At 41.0% G+C, this 22,388-nt stretch overlaps 1 protein-coding gene across 1 annotated transcript in view; it reads right to left on the bottom strand.

Moving 5' to 3' along the window:
- Positions 1-22,388, bottom strand: part of MUSK (muscle associated receptor tyrosine kinase) — a 62,712-nt gene that overhangs the window by 12,066 nt on the left and 28,258 nt on the right. Inside the window, exons 9-13 of the mRNA XM_070736245.1 lie at positions 10,682-10,948; positions 8,668-8,843; positions 6,350-6,373; positions 5,274-5,362; positions 4,360-4,519 (exon numbers count right to left, since the gene is read on the bottom strand). Of these exons, the coding sequence (XP_070592346.1) occupies positions 4,360-4,519; positions 5,274-5,362; positions 6,350-6,373; positions 8,668-8,843; positions 10,682-10,948 (716 nt within the window). The remainder of the gene's footprint in view (positions 1-4,359; positions 4,520-5,273; positions 5,363-6,349; positions 6,374-8,667; positions 8,844-10,681; positions 10,949-22,388) is intronic.

Raw genomic sequence — 22,388 nt, 5'->3', positions numbered from 1 at the left:
CAAGTATGAGGGGAAGCATTTTACATATTTTAAAAATGAGTTTGATTCTAAATAGGACCTGCATATTTAGGATACAAAACCACAAGAGCTGTCTGTGTTTAGCAAGTTTTGCTTGTCTCACTAGTCTGTCTGTCTCCCTATCTATCTATCTATCTATCTATCTATCTATCTATCTATCTATCTATCTGTATCTATTTCTATCTATCTATCTATCTATCTATCTATCTATCTATTTTTCTATCCGTCTATCTTTCTATCTATTTTTCTATCTATCTATTTTTCTTTCTATCTATATATCTATCTATCTATCTGTATCTATTTCTATCTATCTATCTATCTATCTATTTTTCTATCTATCTATTTTTCTTTCTATCTATCTATCTATCTGTATCTATTTCTATCTATCTATCTATCTATTTTTCTATCTGTCTGTCTGTCTATCTATCTATTTTTCTGTCTGTCTGTCTGTCTATCTATCTATCTATCTTTCTATCTATCTATCTATCTATCTCTATCTTTCTTTCTATTTATCTTTCTATCTATCTATTTTTCTATCTATCTATTTTTCTTTCTATCTATCTATCTATCTATCTGTATCTATTTCTATCTATCTATTTTTCTGTCTGTCTGTCTGTCTGTCTGTCTATCTATTTTTCTGTCTGTCTATCTGTCTGTCTATCTATCTATCTATCTATCTTTCTATCTATCTCTATCTATCTATCTATCTATCTATCTATCTATCTATCTATCTGTTTGGTTTTCTATGCTGATAACCTCACAGCAGCTAATGCTGAAGCTCTTCTTTGGATACACTTATTTATTTGTTTGTTTGTTTTTTTGTTTGTTTATTTATTTATTTAATTGGATTTGTATACCATCCCTCTCCAAGGACTCAGGGTGGCTCACAGCATATATAAAAACAGAACAATAATGTAAATCCAATTAATGATGAGAAGGAATCCAGTTTTGAAGGATTTTAACTCTTAGGTTTTAGCTTTGTTGCTGATCGAGCTACTTTTTTTACTTTTTAATTTACAGTGATCCCTCTATTATCGCGAGGGTTCCGTTCCAAGACCCCTCGCGATAATCGATTTTTCGCGATGTAGGGTTGCGGAAGTAAAAACACCATCTGCGCATGCACGCCCTTTTTTTCTATGGCCGCGCATGCGTAGATGGTGGAGTTTGCGTTCCCCGCCGCCCACGCAAAGGGGAAACCCCGATTCGGCTCCTCGCTGCTGCTGCGCTACCGAGCAGATCAGCTGCTGGGCGGCCAAAGGAACCTTCCCTGGGTCTTCCCCCTCTTGCTGGCGGGCGGGCGAGCGGCAGGCATCTGCGAGGAGCCAGGGTTTCCCCTTTGTGTGGGCGGCCGGGAAGACCCAGGGAAGGTTCCTTTGGCCACCCAGCAGCTGATCTGCTCGGTAGCGCAGCAGCAGCGAGGAGCCGAATCGGGGTTTCCCGCCAGCAAGAGGGGGAGAGATAGAGAAAGAGAGAGAAGGAAAGAAAGAGATGAGAGAGGGAGGAAGAGAGTGTGAGAGAGGAAGAAGCAAGAGAGAGAAAGAGAGAGAGAAAGAAAGATGAGAAAGGAAGGAAGAGAGTGACGTCATCGGGTGGAAAAATCACGATATACCGTTTCGCGAAGATCGAGATCGCGAAAATCAAGGGATCACTGTATTGTTAATATTGTTAATTTGTTTACCCTCTTTTAAATTTACAGAGCTAGTTTACTGGTTTTCTTTAAAATAAATATTCTAAAACATGTCTCAATTAATGTAATTTTATTGTTTTCCATTTTTATAAGTTACCAGTAGCCACTGCATTTTCTAACCTCGGCTTATACAGTGGTACCTCGAGATACGAGTTTAATTCGTTCCGGACCTGGGCTCTTAAGTCGAGCAGCTCTTATCTCGAATGACTTTTCCCCATAGGAATTAATGTAAATAATTTTAATTGGTTCCAGCCCTCAAAAAACTCACAAAGTTAGTCTAAATTATGCAGAAAGACATGTTTTTAATGAAGAAATGTACATGTACATATAAATGAATAATGAAGTTTCTTTCACTTAACTTGTAAACTTTCTTAAACTTTTAAATTTACATATGTTCAACTTCTCTGCCACCCAATCCTGTAGGACAGAGGTCCCTAACCCTTTTTGCACCAGGGCCCGGCTTTAAGCGATCAAGAGAGGAATGGGTGAATGAATGGACGGAGGGTGGGAAGGAAGGAAGGAAAGAGGGAAGGGACAGGAACAGAGGAAGGAAGCAAGGAAACTTATGAAAGGGGAGAGTAAGAGAGGAATGAGTGAAGGGAGGGAGGGAGGGAAGAAGGTGGGAAGGAGAAAGAAAAGAAGAAATAGAGGAAGGGAAGGTAAAAGAGAGAAAGAAAAAGAGCAAGAAAGAAAGAAAGAAAGAAAGAAAGAAAGAAAGGGGGAAGGGACAGGAACAGAGGAAGGAAGCAAGGAAACTTATGAAAGGGGAGAGTAAGAGAGGAATGAGTGAAGGGAGGGAGGGAGGGAAGAAGGTGGGAAGGAGAAAGAAAAGAAGAAATAGAGGAAGGGAAGGTAAAAGAGAGAAAGAAAAAGAGCAAGAAAGAAAGCTGCAAGCACCCCCCCGAGCCCCCCAGGCCGGCTGCAACCTTTTAAAACACGCGCGCCGCTTCGCAGCTGTCTCCTGAAGCCGAACGCGGAAGTTAGCGTTTGGCTTCAGGAGACAGCTCCTTGGCGCTTGTATCTCGAATTTGGGCTTGTAAGTAGAACAAAAATATCTCTCCCCTCCCAGCTCTTATCTCGAGTTGCTCTTAAGTAGAGCAGCTCTTATGTCGGGGTTCCACTGTACTCGGGTCAATACGTTTTCCCAGTTTTTGTGGCAAAAATTGGTGCCTCGGCTTATACTCGGGTCGGCTTATACTCGAGTATATACGGTATGATGTCATTGGGTGGGAAAAACCGTGGTATAGGAAAAAAACCGCGAAGTATTTCTTAATTAATATTTTTTGAAAAACCGTGGTATAGGCTATTCGCGAAGTTCGAACCCGCGAAAATCGAGGGAACACTGTAATGCCAAATCAAAAAATTCAAATCTGGTGAGCTTTTGAACCAGATCTTGTGAGTGGTCCTCAACCAACTCTGGTAATGATAGATTCTGAGGAGGATGAGCCAGGCCGATCTTGGTACACTGGGCCAGTGGTTTTGCCAGCTGATGCAGAGAGTGAGAGTGGGGGAGAAATAGACCTGGATGAACCTGAAAGACCATCAGAGGTGGCAGATATGCCAATGACAGTAGGGTCTGACTTAGAGGAGGAGGAGGAGGAAGACCATGAGCCTTTGTTAGATGCCCGCTTTAGAAGATTAAAAAAAAAGACAAGAATACTTGTATGGGAAAAGGAAGTAGTCTGTAATTTGTTAACTCTAGGGAATTGTTGACCATCCCCCATAGGTCGTTTGGTGGGGCCTAGGGGAAGATCCTTCTCTGTGGCAGCCTCGGCCCTCTGGAATCAGCTCCCTCCAGAGATTTGCACTGCCCCCACCCTCCTCGCCTTCCACAAGAGTCTCAAGACTCACTTATGTCACCAGGCCTGGGGCAATTAGATCTAGACTCCCTGACTACTAAACAGGATGTATGGTTGTGATTTAACTGGTTGATTGATTTTAATATATTGGGTTTTTAATTCGTTTTTAACTCGTTAGATTTGTTTGTACGCATTGTTTTATATTGTATCTTGTGAGCTGCCCTGAGTCTTCGGAGAAGGGCAGCATACAAATCTAATAAATAAATAAGTAAGTAAGTAAGTAGGTAAGTAAGTAAGTAAGTAAGTAAGTAAGTAAGTAAGTAAGTAAGTAAGTAAGTAAATAAATAAATAAATAAATAAATAAATAAATAGTATTTAAGGGTGACTGATGGGAAATTCGGGATGGAGTTTCAAAGTTTTGTAATGGAGTCAGTTGATGTTTGGGGTTCCAGCCATGTTATGCTAGCCAACTATTATTTCTCTGCTAAAATCCATGGAGTTAGAATTGCCCTGTCTGCGGAGAGCCTGGAAAGCTGTAACTGTAAGTCAGTGAAACTGGAGGCTCTTTATCTCATAAAGGAATGCACAATTAGCTTTGATCTTCGGCAGCAGCCTAGCCGCTGGACTGTTATCTTTTAACTCCTCTCACCGAGAAGCTGCCAGGATGAACTCTCATGCATGAATTTGGCTTATATAAATGACGCTTTCGACATAAAAAGATTGATTCGAAATATTAGCATGTGGATTCCTCCTTTGTTTTCAATCTGTGTAGGCCCGGGATAAAACAGATCTGTTGGGTAAAATTCACACCAAACCACTCCATTTGATTGAATAGCATTTGCAATGGGATCTTACCAACGTCACACTGAGGTATGTCGCAGTATTCCCAGGGAATAGAAGGGTCATTTGTATAACACCAGGGCCGCGCATTTTCACCCCCTGGATTACGACAATAATTGATTGCATTGAAGAGGTCAGGGAAAATCTCAGGTGTTTTTCTATGTACATGAGGAACCTGGTGATAGGGAAAAATATAGTAAATATTTTTCAAGTATTTTTTTTCAAATTTTGGGCACTTTTGAAGCAATCGTAGCAGAATTTAGTAAAGAATGAAAGCTCCAGGGGGGAAGGGCTGATGAGTCAGTGCTAAGCTATACTTTCCCCATTTAAAAATATGAATGGAATGATCAACTTGTTTTCCGGCCATATGTTTCGCTTATCCTTCCATTTGTCAGGTCTACTCTACTGCCACATTAATCTGTTTAAAAAGAAAGTTCTGCAGGAAGATATGAATCTGAGTTGATTTTCTCCAATTTTCAAAATATATTACCGTATCCATTTTTTTAAAACAAAATATTTCCATACTTATTTTTTTCCCCAACAGAAAGAACCCCAAAACAATAAGTGAGAAGCGCAGAAGAGAACTTGAATCATAATCCACCCATTAGACAGGAAAGTCGGTCCATTTCATTTTGCAACACAGAAAGGACCAAATCCTCAAGCACGACAGCAGCATGTTTTTCATTGTAGACTATTGCTAAGCAGCACAGTTCAAACTGTGTTCGTCTCCCAACATAAAGCCTTTTTAAATCTGCAAATAAACTTGACATAAACAAGCCCCAATTTCTTTTCTCCTCTATACAATGGCTAATCTACTTCCTTGCCCAGCCCAGAAATGACTTGACATCCATGATTCCCAGAGGGAGATATCCATTCAAATCTACTTTACCGCAAAACTTTTCTCCACTTTGAAAAATATTCTTTCTTACCTGCACACTCCATTTCTGACAGGGAATGCCAGAAGCTGTGACATTGACCGAACCTTCATAGGTCACCCCATTCCCTTTGTAACAAGTTTCTGAAGAGAAACAAAATTAAACAGGATGGTCTAATAACAGGATACGGTATATTCCCCTTATGGACAAAGCATATTTGCTCTCACAATATGGAAAACATAATGAAGTTTTCTTTCAAGGGTTAAATGAACCCTTCAGTGAAGACTGAATATGCTTCACTGGCGTCTTTTTGACAGATCAGGAGCTCAACGTGATTATTTATGGGGCGGCTGTAACAGCTCCCATGAACCTCAGACTCTTTCTTTCTAAGTCCAGTTAATTTAATCTAAATTTTTACTGTTACAATCATGCACCCTTCTTCCCATCCTGCTAAATTGTCCCACACTTTTTACAAACCATATATATATATATGTTGTGGTTAGCTCTGGCCCAGCTCCTGCCCCAAAGACTGTGGGTGTGGGGGAGACATCCACATGCTGCAGCCCTGGTTTGCCCCCAGTGGAATCTGAAGATGAAGGCTCCTCTGACCAAGAAGACATGAGTGACAGGGAGGAGGAGAGTGTGGCAGACAGCTCAGAAGGAGATCAATTATCTAGCTCCTCCTTGGATTCAGAACAAGAGTTAATGATACAGCCACGCATGCGGAGAGCGATGAATAGGCAACAACAACTGAGAGATTATTATCAAAGAAAATGAGGCCACCTGTGGTTGGGTGGGGCTGTGGTAATTAGTGAGGCTGCTATAAAGAGCAGCCTGTGGGTTTGGCCATTGTGGAGGATTATCTGATCGTTGTGTTTCATGCCTGCTTTACTGACTGACTTTTTGTGTGCTGATTTTTCCCTGCTTTGAAACTAAACCAGAGCAAAGTGTGTTTCACTTTGTGAAAGAAGGACTTTGAATTGCCTCATAGCTGCAAGCTAAGTATCACAGGACTGATAAGGGATTTATATAAATTACCAGTTTGTTTGGAGACCAGTGCTCTTTGCTATAACAAAAGAGGGCTTAGTTTAAGTGAATTTTCATGTCAGGTTTTAAAGAGAACTGCTTACTTGTTGTGCTTTCTTTTTTCAGATCTGAGGAAAGAAAAAGATAGGAAGTGGGAATTATAATCAAGATCCTATATAATAATCCCCGAGATAAAAGGGTGGGTGCTATGGTATTTAGTATATGGCATGATTAAAGGAATATTAAGTTATCAACCAAACATCTTAGCTATGCTTTATCCCCAGCTAGATGATTGGCCCCCTATATATATAAAAGTGAACACCACGCATGCATCATCACAAAATCTCCAGAACTGAAAAGCATAGAAATGTGAAACTTGGCATGTATGTTCCTCTTGGCTTTTAGCTGCTTATTAAAGGATTTTTCAAAATGACCCTCAAATTATTAGTATTTCTTATATAAGAATATATACTTGATGCTAATGGGTTAGACCAGAGGTTCTCAACCTTTCTAAAACCATGACCCCTTAATACAACTCCTCATGTTGTGGTGACCCCCAACCATAAGTCTAGTGCCAATTCTCCCAACAGAGCTTTAAGCTGATTGGCAGGGAGGTCAGAGGAACATGCCCACTGTAAAGGCCTGATTGGTCCTATTGTAAATATATATTCCGCCAGAATAGAAGTTTTAGTTCCTAACACCATGGGAAATTAGTCTTTGTCCCATTAGGTGATCCCTGTGAAACGGTCGTTCGACCCACAAAGGGGATCTGAACCCCAGGCTGATAACCACTGGGTTAGACCTTCTACTCCCCGCCCCACCTGAAAAGAACTCTGTTCCAACTGCCAGTGGGCGTGGCCAGCGCATGGCCCAGCCTGAGGGAGAGAAGGGGATAGGAGAGGAGAGCTTTCTCTGGGGTAAGCCTGAGAGAAAGAAGGGGAGAGGGGAGGAGAGGAGAGGCTTCTGTGAGGCAAGCCTGAGGGAGAGAAGGGAAGAGGAAGGGAGAGGACAGGCCAATCATAACTACTCATAAATGTTCAAGTTTTAACTGCCAGTTTATCAAGCCCAATCCCGCAGTTTCGTAGGGAAGCACAATTATCTTACTACTAGTTTGCAGGTAACTATAAATCACCATGGAAAGAACATTTTAACCTGCTTTTTTTCTCTGAGTTATTGTACTTCCAGAGCTCAGGGCATATGATGAAAGAGATCCTTACTACTTTGATTCAAATGCATTCAGTGACATTATCTATCCATTACATAATTTTCACAAGAGCTTTTTTGGAGCAAGGGACAGATATTTATTTTATTTATTTAAAAATAAATTGTATGACCCTCCATCTTCTGAGCAGCTTCCAACCACAATTAAACTACTATAACCAGAAAACCAACAATTAAAATAATCCAGTACAGGTAGTCTTTGACTTACAACACCACGGAGCCCAAAATTTATGTTGCTAAGCAAGACAGTTGTTACATGAGTTTGTACTCGTCTTATGACCTTTCTGGCCATGGTTTTTAAATTGCAGTTGTTAAATTAGCGACATGATTGTTAAGTGAATCTTGCTTCCCTTTGACTTTGTTTATCAGAAAGTCGCAAAAGGGGATCACGCGACCCTAAGACACTGCAACTGTCATAAAAATGGCTCAGATGCCAAGTGTCTGAATTTTGATCGTGAGACTATGGAGATGCTACAATTGTTGTGTAAAAAACGGTCACAAGTCACTGTTTTCAGTGCTGTTATAATTTTGAACAGTCACTAAACAAACTGTTGTAAGTTGAGGACTACCTGTACCTCAGTCATCCTCCCAGGATGCCCCAACCATCATACCCAGGCTTTTCTCACTCTACTCCAGTGTCCAGGTGAAGAGTTAGCTCTTGGGGGCATTCCAGAAGACTAAAAACGATGAGGGTCAGCCAGATTTATATATTTATTTGTTTGCTTGTTTGTTTGTTTTTTTATTTATTAGATTTGTATGCCACCCCTCTCCGTAGACTTGGGACGGCTCACAACATATAATAAAACAATTCACAGCAAATCTAATAAATTTAAAAAATTAAAAAAACCCATTATTAAACCAGACATGCACACAGACATACCATACATAAATTGTATAGGCCCAGGGGAGGGGGGAATGCCTCAATTCCCCCATGCCTGACAGCAGAGGTGAGTTTTAAGGAGTTTACGGAAGGCAAGGAGGGTGGAGGCAGTTCTAATCTCCAGGGGGAGCTGGTTCCAGAGAGTCGGGGCTGCCACAGAGAAGGCTCTTCCCCTGGGACCCGCCAGCCGACATTGGTTAGTCGACGGGACCCGGAGAAGGCCAACTCTGTGGGACCTAATTGGTCGCTGGGATTCATGCGGCAGATTGCCGGGTGGAGAGTATTTTATTGCAGAGTCGTGCCATTTACAGAGGCGCTTACCAAAATGTGGGATCCTGGTGCAGACGGTGGGTTCCTGGTGCATGCTGGGAAGCCTGTTACACTCTGGCAAAGTAAGTAACATCAGTGCCGGCTTGTAAATGCCTTTGCGGGCATTTTCTTCCATCGCAAGCCATTCCTTAAAGCAGTAGAGATCCTTTACAGCAAGGCAATGCTCTCTACATCATTTTATAAACAACAGCGGAATGCATAGTCAGCCATACAATCACAATATTGCAGTCACAATGGATTTGTGTATAAACAACCACAGTACGGTGTAAATAAGATTGGCATTGGAATATTGATTATGAATCTCTTTTAGTGGAAGATTTGTTTTGTACACTGAAATTGATTTACTGCATTTATCTTTTAAATCTTGCCCGGGACTGCGCCACTATTGGCTTTATTTTCTTAATTCATTTTGCATGCAAGTATTAACACATTTTGTCAACAGCAATGGCCAAACACCCATTCACAAAAAGCTAATTGCAGTTGTAAGCTAAACAAAAAGCTATAATTCTTACACTGCTAACAGGTGGGGGTAGCAATGACTGACAACCTCTGTGTACAGAGTTGCTAGGTGAAGGGAGAAACCTACTCCAGAAAGTATCTGAGGAGGTTTAATGTTTTCAGAACGATCTGGGAATCTATTCTCCTGCACAATTCAAAGTGAAAAATATTACTGGTATGATTCCAATAATTCCATACAACCTCTTGCCCCATGCTAAAAAACTTTAAACTCAGTTTCAAAGTATTTTTTTTTCCAATGGCATAACTATTTTATTCCATCATTTCACAACAAATACACATTTATTGTGAAGTTACATCATGCACATTTCTTATTTGTCGGGGTTTCCCCCCATCAATATCTAAGTGCCCCACTCAGAAAACAAAATGTCAAATTAAAATGAACTTTTACTCTGATCCAGTAGAGCAGAAGTTGGGGTTTGTGCAAGAATTAGAAGTACCGTGCAATGCACACACCCTGAATTCCAAATATGTCAATTAATTCTAACTGCACTCACGTCGTTACTTATATGAACATGTTTATATTACAATGTGTAGAACAGTAGAGGGTTCTAAATTCTATTGCTTCCGGTTTCTGTGTGCATGGGCATGCACCCGTGATAATTCTGTGCATGTGCAGAAGCATCCTTGCAGCCTCCTGCCACTACTGGTTCACAGAACCGGGCCAAACCGGGAGCAACACACTGCTAGTGTAGAATGCGGTGAATCAACCATGGAGATTACTCGTTCACTTGGACTTAGCCTGTTCAATGAATAATAAGTAAAATACATTGCAGGTCTCATACAGAACCATTATTACTTCATGGATTTGTCCAGAAGCACTCTGAAAACTGACTACAATGTTCCCTCGATTTTCACGGGGGATGCGTTTTGAGACCGCCCGCGAAAGTCGAATTTCCGCAAAGTAGAGATGCGGAAGTAAATACACCATTTTTGGCTATGAACATTATCCCTTAACACTTTAAACCCCTAAATTACCATTTCCCATTCACTTAACAACCATTTACTCACCATTATTACTGGTACTCACCATTGAATAAGACACTTAGTGATCCTGATATTTATAAACATAATTATTTATTAACAATTATTTTTTTGTTATTTATTTGCAAAAATTATTAGTTTGGCGATGACATATGACGTCATCGGGCGGGAAAAACCGTGGTATAGGAAAAAAACCTGTGAAGTGTTTTTTAATTAATTTTTTTTTTTAAAAAAAACCCATGGTATAGGCTATTCGCGAAGTTCGAACCCGCGAAAATCGAGGGAACACTGTATTGTAATACTGACATCATACCTATATGATGAAATGGCATTTAATTGTAGACAAAATTTGAGCTTTTCTTTGGATTGTCTCCCTAGGACAATTAAGTTTTCAAGAAAAGATATCTACAGAAGCCACACAGCTCAAATTCACTCTGTGTAACAGAACGTTATATAAGGAATAAGCCAAGAATCAAAAGGAAAGTGTTTTGCTGATTTCTGTTACCTGCAAACAGGTTTTGGAGCAGGTCCAATCCTGGAGGGGTTGCACTCCTGGAAGATGTAGTGGCACAGAAGCGACTCGGCAGCTGGGCGGCAAAACGGACTCACGGTTTTCAGCTCAGCCCAGGCGGTGCGAACGAGCAGTTCCTGAGTCTCCTCCGGATCTCCATAGGAAGTGTTAAAGAAAACAAATGCATCCTTTGCCAACAAAGCACTACACACCTCTCCCCGATACGAACTGCAGTAGCCTGCATCACCTTTGTAGACTTTGCTGATGGGAGAAACACAGGTGGATAAGGATTTCCATGCAGGCCGGAACTGAGGTGTACAACCAGGGAAGAAATAACAATAGCGGTTCTGATGGGGTAAGTTCTTGCTTAACTGCCCAGTTTAGCCTCTGTTCAAAGTTACAACACTACCTTTACTTTGTGTTCACTTTGGAAAATAAAGTTCATGACCAGCCTTCATCCTGTCACAGTGTCCCTTTAATCAGGAGATACAGATGCTTCAGAGGGTATTTAATAATTGTTGCAATATCTCACAGGCGTGTGATCACTATTTGCACACTTCATTACAGATTTCTGAGAAACAGAACCAATGGGGAAAACCAGCAGGAAAATTGCAAGTTGAATCATTAACAAAGAGGGGCAGCATACAAATCTAATAAATAATAATAATAATAATAATAATAATAATAATAATAATAATATCACTCAATGACAGCATTGCAAGCTCCTGTTGTGGTTAGTAAGTGAGGACTACCTGTATAATATAGGTATGAGTGATATGCCTAGTACAGTGATGGTGAACTTTTTCCTTGGGTGCCAAAAGTGTGTGCCTGCACACTGTCACATGTGCACAAGTGGCCACACCCCTAATTTATTTATTTATTTATTTATTTATTATTTGGATTTGTATGCCGCCCCTCTCCGAAAACTCGGGGCGGCTCACAACAAGTGAAAAGACAATCCAATACATAATCCAATTAATTAAAATATTATAAATTTAAGAAAAACCGCTATACTAACATACACACACACAAGCATACCATATATAAATTCAACGTGCCCAGGGGAAGATGTTTAGTTTCCCCATGCCTGACGGCAAAGGTGGGTTTTGAGGAGTTTACGGAAGGCAGGAAGAGTAGGGGCAGTTCTGATCTCCGGGGGGAGTTGGTTCCAGAGAGTCGGTGCCGCCACAGAGAAGGCTCTCCCCCTGGGGCCCGCCAACCGACATTGTTTAGTTGACGGGACCCGGAGGAGGCCCACTCTGTGGGACCTAATCGGTCGCTGGGATTCGTGCGACAGAATGCAATGCCCCTCCCACATGCCCCCCCTGTTTTGGCTTCACATCCCCAAACAGTGGTGGAAGGGGGGGGGGAAGCCTCCTATTCCCAAGCAGAGCTAGGAAGGGGGGGGGGACTTTGCATGGCCAAACAGTGCTGGGGTGGAATCTCCAGAGATCTGGAAAGGCACTGGTCGCAGAAAATGAGGAAAAAGCATGCAAATATCTGACCAATTGGCCGGTGGGAGGCGTACACACATGCGCAATGGACCTGAGCTGGTCAACAGCTTGTGTGCCAGCAGAAAGGACTATGCATGCCACAGGTGCCACAGGTTCACCATCAGTATTATTATTATTATTATTATTATTATTATTATTATTATTATTATTATTTATTGGATTTGTATGCCGCCCCTCTCCGCAGACTCGGGGCGGCTAACAACAATGATAAAAAACAACATGTAACAATCCAATTTAATAAAACAACTAAAAACCCTTATTATAAAAACCAAACATACACACAAACATACCATACATAACTTGTAATGGCCTAGGGCAGTGATTTTCAACCTTTTTTGAGCCGCGGCACATTTTTTACATTTACGAAACCCTGGGGCACATTAAGCGGGGGGAAGGGGGGCAGCTTAAAAAAGTTTGGACAAAAAAATTCTCTCTCTCTCTTCCTCCCCTTCACTCTATTTTTTCTCCCTCCCTCTTTCTCTCCCTTCCTTCCTTCCTTCCTCTTTTTTGCTCTCTTTCTTTCTCCCTCCCTCCCTCTATGTCTTTCTCTCTCTCTCCTTCCCTCCCTCTCTTTCTCTCTCTCTTGCTTTCTTTCTCTCTCTCTTTTTCTCTTTCTCTCTCTCTCTCTTTCTTGCTTTCTTTCTCTCTTGCTTTCTTTCTCTCTCTCTTGCTTTCTTTCTCTCTGAGCTTCGCGGCACACCTGACCATGTCTCGCGGCACACTAGTGTGCCACGGCACACTGGTTGAAAAACACTAGCCTAGGGGAAGGAATATCCTAACTCCCCCATGCCTGGCGACAAAGGTGGGTCTTGAGTAATTTGCAAAAGACAAGGAGGGTGGGGGCTGTTCTAATCTCTGGGGGGAGTTGATTCCAGAGGGCCGGGGCCGCCACAGAGAAGGCTCTTCCCCTGGGGCCTGCCAAAGACATTGTTTGGTCGACGGGACCCGGAGAAGGCCAACTCTGTGGAACCTTATCGGCCGCTGGGATTCGTGCGGTAGAAAGCGTTTCCGGATGTATTCTGGCCCAATGCCATGTAGGGCTTTAAAGGTCATTACCAATACTTTGAATTGTGACCGGAAACTGATCGGCAGCCAGTGCAGGCCGCGGAGTGTTGCAGAAACGTGGGCGAATCTAGGAAGCCCCATGATGGCTCTCGCAGCCGCATTCTGCACGATCTGAAGTTTCCGAACACTTTTCAAAGGTAGCCCCATGTAGAGACCGTTGCAGTAATCGAACCTCGAGGTCATGAGGGCATGAGTGACTGTGAGTAATGACTCCCTGTCCAAATAGGGAGTAGATCAGCAATCTGCAACATTTCTGGCTCCATGGATTGGTGGCAGCAGCAGGGGCAGGCTGAAGGGATTCAATTCAATTCAATTCAATTTATTAGATTTGTATGCCGCCCCTCTCCGAAGACTCAGGGTGGCTCACAACAGTAATAAAACAATATTATAGCGAAACAAATCTAATATTAAAAAGAAGCATATAAAACCCTATCATATTAAAAAGCATGCACAACCTAGCTCCCGGGCACGCACAAATGAAGCTTTGTGAACTTGTCCGCTGCAGCCCAGTTCCCAACAGGCCGCAAACAACTACTGGTTCACAACATGAGGGTTGGGGTAGTCTGTAGCAGATCAAGCAAGATTTTCAAAATAATTGCAAGCTTTCATAATCCTAAGAATTCTGGATCAAATGAGAAAGCTAATTTAAAAAAAACAACAGATGAAAAGAAAGGAAAAACATGCTTCCTCTCTAATCCATATCTTTGCAGTTACATTCTTCATTAGAATAAGTTGAAGTCATCAGATTCTGATCAAGCACAGAATTTAGTTAAGAGATTCCTGGAAGTTCTCACAAGTTTGTTGGAAAGAAAAAGCAAGCAAATATTTTGGATGCTCACATTTTTTGGAACGATTAATCCCAGCTGTTAAAATCAACACATTTTTTATCAGGAAGATTTAGGATAATTCCCAATATAATCCAACAATCACATTTATCTAATAATGTCTTCTCTTTCCAAAGAATAATGCTAAAGCTAACAGGCATGCATCCCAAAGATCAGTCATATTCCCTTATTCCCTCCACACACGTACCAGTTTTTAAGCAAGACACCTGATAGAGAGTTCATTGGAGAGTCAAAAGCATACCACTACTTTGTATAGCAAACTAGATACTTACTCCCTAAACCAGAGGTCTTAAAACTTGGCAATTTTAAGACTTGTGGACTTCAACTCCCAGAATTCTCCAGCCAGCTATGCTGGCTGGAGAATTCTGGAATTTGAAGTCCACAAGTCTTAAAATTGCCAAGTTTGGGGACCCCTGCCCTAAACGTTGTATATTAGGAAGTAGAAAAACCTTTGTTCATTAAGCTTTGTGGCCTTCTCAGTACAATAAAGACAGTGGTCTGCCTGGCAGATGCTAAATATTTTCAACTGTACATGCACAGATTCTCCCTTTGGGCCATTTGCCCAATAATTTTTTTTAAAATCTAAATGTAGTTATTGAACCTGATTCTGTATGATAAAAAATAAACAGCACTGAATACAATGCTGCTTAGTCCTGAAGAATATTATAGTCATTCCATACAAGCTTAATCATTAACTTCTTATTTTGAAATTCCTTTTTTACAGATTTCCTAGCTTTCTGGATTTCATAGCTTTTAATCAGAAGATTAGTTAAAAGTCTATCTTCTGAGTATAAATAACAGAAATGTAGGATATATTATACATGCCACTTGTTATCCATTCTTTGGTTCATGTACAACAGGGGTGTCGAACTCGTAGCTTCACGTTGTTGTCACGTGACGTATGACAATTCCCCCCCCCCCGGTCGCTAAACCAGGGATGGATGTGGCCAATGTATGATGCTTCCAGCCTGCGGGCCATGAATTTGATGCCCTGATGTACAAAAGCAATCTTAAAGCAAACAAAAATCTCTACTATTTCTCTACTACTCTACTCTACTACTCATGAAGAGCGTTAGTCATCCAAAAAAAAAATCAAAATGGTGACTACAACTGTACAACCTCTCACACTATTTTTACATTGTTGCAAAAAGTGCAAATCTTTGATTGCAACCACGATCTCACGATCTTGCCTGCTTTTTATACCCCTGTCTCTTGCTCATGGATTACCATGACAAATTAACCCAATTCAAAATGGGAGACTTCCCATAGAGGCTAACTTCTGAAGTAAACTATTGTTCCTAGGAATCCATTTGACTCTAGCAAATCATGATTACCATTGTGATGTTAGATACAGATGGCATACCAAGGCATCTCTGCCAATATTTCATTTTTTAAATATTTTTAAAAGCATCTATATATCCACCAACTTTCAGACAATTCCGGGAAGCTTCCAATAGAATCATTTTATTTTTAAAAAACTGTAAAACACACTCAATTAAAAGATGAAACATCTTTAAAAACTGAAACCTGGCACCAATCCATACAAACATATCATTTAATCTCTCAACATTTAGGAGAAAAGCCAAGTCCTTAAGGCATTTATAATGTTGGGGGCTTGTTCCACAGTGTTGCTTCACAGGCAAGTGCACACACACACACAAAAATCATTAGCCTACAACAGCGATGGTGAACCTTTTTTTCCTTGGGTGTCAAAAGAGCGTGTGTGCGTGCATGCTATCACACACGCAAGAATGGCCACATCCATAATTCAATGCCTGGGGTAGGCGAAAACAGCTTCTCCTACACCACCACCACCCGGAGGCCCTCTGGAGGCTGGAAACCACTTATTTCTCAACTTCTGGTGAGCCCAGTAGGCTCATGTTTTGCCTTCCCCAGGCACTAAAGGAGCCAGGGGAGCATAAAAACACCCTCACCCTTCCTCCTGGAGGCTCTCTGGAAGCCAAAAACGTCCTCCCAGAGCCTCTGTGCAAGCAAAAATATCAGCTGGCTGGCAACGCATGTACGTTGGAGCTGAGGTAGGGCAACGGCTCACATGCCAGCAGATATGGCTCCGCATACCACCTGTGGCATCCATGCCATAGGTTCGCCATCACTGGCCTACAATGTCTTATTTAATCCATTTGCACATCTATCCTTATGGTAACCCTTTCGTGGCAGTGGATTATTTAAAGATTTATCAAAGATTATATAGTTCTTCGGGATTGGGCAGCATAGAAGAATAGATAGATAGATAGATAGATAGATAGATAGATAGATAGATAGATAGATAGATAGATAGATAGATGATGGACGGACGGACGGATGGAGGATGGATGGACGGATGGAGGATGGATGGATGGATGGATGGATGGATGGATGGATGGATGGATGGATGGATGGATGGATGAAGCATGGATGGACGGATGGATAGTTATGACTGCAGATCTCATACAAGTTGACTATGGAAGTATGCAATAAAACAAAGGCAATTCTTCCTCCAGCCATTCAGTTCCCTTCACATGCAGAACTCTGCTCAGCCGGAGCTATTTTATGAAGCTTTGCTCAAAGGTCAGAGAGTTCAATTTATATCCCTTCTAAATATTTAGAAATTGTCAGCTATCTGCACCTTTGCAGAACTCTTCACATCACCAATCTGTCCACCTGGAGGAAAATGAGTTCTTGACAAGATGACTAGCATTTCCAAACACTCCATATTTAAAGATGAACTCCAGCTGCAAGAATGCCAGTTCAGTGTTCTCCGTTTTTGAATTCTTTCTCAAGTGCACACACACACATCATTAGCCTACAACTTACTTGCATCTTTAATACTATTGCTTTTTGGGAAGGGGGGACTACTATCCGGATGGGCCGGCTTTCTCCTCGGCTCAAGTTTGAAGGAAAGGAAGTGATTAATGACGACTGTAACTCGATCGCTGTGCAGCAGCTCTGCGGATGTTGTAGGACAAGCCAGGAGTCTAATTTCTTCCTGTACTCAAGACTTTTCCACTCTGATTTTATGAATGGTATACAGAGATGCTGCCTGTGGTTTTATAAGCTCCACTTCTAGCTTTTTATTGTGTGACAGACAGGCTTCTGAAGGAAGATAATTAGCAGGACTTGCAACAACCTGTGGGAGGAGATCTTCAAGTTCGACCCTTAATAACAAAGGTCCTCTTCAGAATTCAGATTTGCCAGCCAAATATTCTTCCTCTGGGGATACTATAAGCAGCCTGTTCATTGTCTGCATCCCCAGTTTCTTACTGTTTTCCTCTGAATGGCTCCTTAAGATTAATGAATAAGCTCAGGCCTCATTAGTCTAGTGCTTCTTTTGGGTGACAGCAGGCTGTGGGTTTATGTCCTTGAATTTTGCATATCTATTTATTTAGCCGGCTAATACTTCAGTCCTGATTTTAGCTTTCGCCTAAACTTGCTTTTGTCACCTAGCCAGATGAAGCTCTATAATACATCATTACTTTCAATAAACAAAAGTAATTGAATGTTAACCACCCTTCCCGCCCTCCCAAATTTGCTTATCTGTAAAGTTAGGCACTTTGAACTCAGTCAAATCATTCATCCATCTAGCAGGCAATTTTTTGTTCATTATTAGGTGGAGATCAGTAACGTTTTTCGTCTACTGCTTGTTTCTTTATTTGCTACTTCCTTTTCCAGATGGTGCACTCTAATTTGGCTCTATGTTTCTACAGCCTTAATAAAACTTATGAGACTAAAAATGCTGTTGTCAGAAAGTAGCCAATTCCTTGAATGTAGTTGACTTTAAGTTTTAGAAACAAAGTGAAGTTTACAAGAAGGCAAATCTGGATTTTCTGCAAGAGGAATCTAGACTGGCAAAAAAAAAGTTGATGGGTGTCTTCTTCAAAAGGTTGCTTCCAATCCCTCTGGCAGCAGTAAAAAAAAAAAAGGATAGCCTTAACAAGCACACTATGTGTCAATCAGAGGTCATGTGAACATTCCTCAAAAGCCTTCCCACCTGCATTTCCAACCGTGGGAATTTGGTTGACAGATTTGGCTGGTATATTGCCATGACCTATTAACCTTTGTGGAATATTTTTGTTATATTAGGAATGGATCTTGAAAAAAAAGTGCTGTCAAGACTACAAACTTTTGGCATGCTCTGTTTTCTGCCAGGAACAAAAAGCTTAGAGATTGGATCTGAATTTTTGCTTTTTGTTTTTATTTATTCTCTTTTTTCTTTAGTTGCAGCTATTATTCAACATTGGCCTATAAACCTGGCAAGCATCTGGTATTTCTGATACTCTATTTCCAGTGTTTATCAACTTGTGGATGAGGACCACCAGGGCAGGAGGTTATGCATATCAGTAAGTTCCACTAAAATTATCCAGTTTCTAGCCAGATGTGCACTTTCTGCTTGGCCCATTGCCAGTACAATCCAGCCATAGTTTGTTTGTCCTATTTTGATAACACCGAATAGATTAATCAACAAAAACATCTGTAACAGTTACAATACTATGGCAAATAGAAAACCACTAAAACAGCTACAAATTAACAAAAGAGAGTTGCAAGAGATCTAACTCAATCAAATAAAACAATATCTATCAATAAAGTAATCTGTATAATTGAGTGTAAAATAAATGAAGAATGACAATAATAAGCAGTTCCAAAACTTTTTGGAAAACTCATTTTAGCCTATAGGGTCATTATTACTTTCTTGCGCCCAGTTGTAAAACCCATTTTTGGTCTTTTAATGTGATTAAAATGATTAAAAGGCTTGCTTATTGAAGCTACACTCCAAAATTACAAGGTTTTTTTGTAATTGAAATTATATTTCACTAAACTTTGCAATTTCCTTAGATATTTTTGCAAACACGGCTTGGGGTTTCTGGGAGATGAAAGACATGTCTTAGCAGCAAAACACATAATATATTGGTATTTATTCTATTCAATTGCTGAATATGCCTGCAAACAGATTCAACCCCCAAATATGTTTAATGGAAATGATCTAATCAACTTTAATTCATCAAATTACATGGTTTCTAAAAAATTATGCATTTGATTCATTCTAATAGCTTTGACATATTCTACTTTGTAATTTTTACTGTTGTTATTATAAACTTATAATTTAATAAGGTCTAGAAAATGTATCTGTCCAGCAAATATATACATTAGTGAACACAGAGTCTCCATTCAAGAGGCTTTATTTCTGGGGCAATTTGCATCCTTTATTCACCAAATCTTAATAGCATAAGATACTGATGTTTTCCATTTACCACCCTGGAGTATTTTCCAATATCTTATTTCATCTCTCTCTCTCTCTCTCTCTCCCTCTCTCTTTCTCTCTCTGCCCCCTGCTTATCAGAAAAAAAGCCTATTGAAAATACAGAATAACTTTATTAATTCAGTCTTCCAACCAGAAGCATGCAACTCAGATTTCACAAGGGTTAATACAATTTTCAGGCAGATGGATGGCTCTTTCTGAAATTACTGCTTTCTGTTCCTAACAATTTTGGACTGTGTTCACTTTGGAAAGACTCAAACTTTATTTTCTAGTCCTTGCTTCTATTGGAATATGACTCACAATTAAATCTTTGTAGTGGCATCATAGAAAAGTTGAGGCTATTACAATATATTCATTTTGTGTGTGTGTTATATTTGTATCCCGTCTTGTCTGTATTATTATGCCTCTCTAGGCTCTGGCTTTGACTTTTATTAAATTGCAAATGCTCCAAAATGTCTGGAGTTCCAAGTCACCAACTTGGCTTTCTGCCATACTAGAATCAATTTTTTTTAAAAAATATATTTTTTAAAGGTATAAAATGCGCTGATCTTTTTTAAAAGTACAGTGAACCCTCGAGTTTCGCGTGTTCAAGTATCGCGAAAGGGCTATTTCGCGAGTTTTCAACCAGGAAGTAAACTCCACCATCTGCGCATGCGTGCCCTTCCACGCATGCATAGATGGTGGAGTTTCCCTGCCGGGCAGAGGCTTCCCTGGGTCTTCCCCCTCTTGCCCCCGTAAGACCCCAGCGGCGGCGCGAGCAACGGCGTGGGCGGGTGGGCGGCACGCGCTTGGGGACATCCCAGCTCCGCTCCCCAGCTGGGGAAAGCGCGCGCGTTTGGGGACTCCCTAGATCCGCTCCCCAGCTGGGGAGCGGATCTAGGGAGTCCCCAACGCGCGCGCGTTGCTGGGGAAAGCGCGCGCGTTTGGGGACTCCCTAGATCCGCTCCCCAGCTGGGGAGCGGATCTAGGGAGTCCCCAAACGCGCGCGCACCCCAGGCGCGAGCAACGGGGTGGGCGGGCGAAGGGCGGGCGGCAGTGGAAGCAAAAACACCATCTGCGCACGCGCAGATGGTGTTTTTACTTCCGTACCGCTACTTCGCTAAAAATCGATCATCGCGTGGGGTCCTGGAACGGAACCCTCGCGATGATCGAGGGTTCACTGTATACAGAAAACCGACAAACAGCCAAGCAAAATACTAATTTCTAGCATCGACTTTAAGGAAATGAGCTGCTGAAAATAGATCTAGTTCATAATCTCAATACAGATCTACCGTACACCCGCCCACCCTCTACTTTTCTCTTTCCCTTTCTTTCTTTTCTTTCTTTCTGTATGTTTGTACGTTTACCGACTTTTTTGTTTATTCGTCTTGGTTTATTATCAAAGTATATTGTTTAGACCAGTGATTTTCAACCTTTTTTGAACCGCGGCACATTTTTTACATTTACAAAATCCTGGGGCACACCACCAACCAAAATGACACAAAACGACACTCTAAGACACTCTCCTCTCTTTTTCCATCCCTGTCTCCTCCCCCTCTTGTGTGTGTGTGTGTATACATACTCTTGAACCATTTCCAAAAACAGGTGAGGGCTGGGGGGTTTTCTCTCTTATTTTTTGGGTGCTTTTTATCATATGCTTTAAATCAAGAGTCACTTCTCTCTCTCTCTTTTGTTTCTCTCTCTTTCCTCTCATTCTCTGTCTCAATCGTTTTCTCATTTCTCTTTTTTCCTCCCCTTTTTGCTCATTTCTCTCTCCCTTCCTCTCCTTTTCTCTCTCTCTCTCTTGCTTTCTATCTCTTTCTCTCTCTCTCTTGCTCTCTTTCTCTCTCTTTCTCTCTCTCTCTCACTTGCTTTCTCTCTCTCACTCTTTCTCTCTCTCTCTCAGCAAAAAGTTGTGAGACCAGAACCTGAGCTTCCTTCTTCGCGGCACACCTGACCATGTCTCGCGGCACACTAGTGTGCCACGGCACACTGGTTGAAAAACACTGGTTTAGACTATAATCTGACATGATTATTGTCTTCTGTAATTCGAAATGTTTTTATTGTCAATCGCAATTATATGTATTCATTGTATATTTGTAAATAAAATATTTTTAAAACTAATTTTTTTAAAAAAATGTCTGGAGTTTCAAGTCACCAACTTGGCTTTCTGCCATACTTGAATCGATTTTTTTAAAAATATATTTTTTAAAGGTATAAAATGTACTGATCTTTTTTAAAAGTATACAGGAAACTGACAAACAGCCATCGACTTTATTGCTCACAATGCAGTGAACATTCTGAGCACCAAGAGAGGGTGAAGATTTTCCTCAATCTACCACCACAACTGATTCCAAAATTTATGTTGCTAAGTGAGACAGTTGTTGCGTGAATTTTGCCTCATTTTACAACCTTTCCTGCCACAGTTGTTAAGTGAATCACATCACAGTTGTTAAGTCAGTAACACAGTTGTTAAGTGAATCGGGCTTCCCCCTTGATTTGCTTGTCAGAAGATCACAAAAGGTGGCCACATGACCCTGGGACAGTGCAACTGTCGTAAATATAGATCAATTTCCAAGTGTCCATATTTTGATTATGCCAGCGGTCATAAGTGTGAAACACTTCATAAATCAATTTTTCAATGCTATTGTAACTTTGAACAGTCATTAAATGCATGGTTGTAAGTTGAAGACAACCAGGACTGGAGGAACATCCCACCGGTTGTATTTTGTAACTGAGCTCACTCAATATGCCATACCAACAGTGGGTCCTAAAGCCCAGTGCTACCAGTTTTGCACATACACACATGATACTTTTATATATGTGCAGAAGCATCCTGGGTGAGTGGGCGGAGCCTCTCACACCTCTGGTCTGGCTTATCTGCAGATGGGCTTATCTTCAATTATATACAGTCAATTTTTTCATCAGTTTTTTTTAAAGAGCTGGATATCCCATATATATTTACAGATAGGCCTCATAAGAGACCTATGAATTTTTAACCACTTATTTACATTTCTGAAGCACACATGCAAAGTAATTAATTG

Source organism: Erythrolamprus reginae, chromosome 2 (assembly GCF_031021105.1).
Source record: "Erythrolamprus reginae isolate rEryReg1 chromosome 2, rEryReg1.hap1, whole genome shotgun sequence".
In the NCBI taxonomy this organism is placed as follows: Eukaryota; Metazoa; Chordata; class Lepidosauria; order Squamata; family Dipsadidae; genus Erythrolamprus; species Erythrolamprus reginae.
Note: the sequence above shows the minus strand (reverse complement) of the source record. Positions and strands in the feature narration are given on the sequence as shown.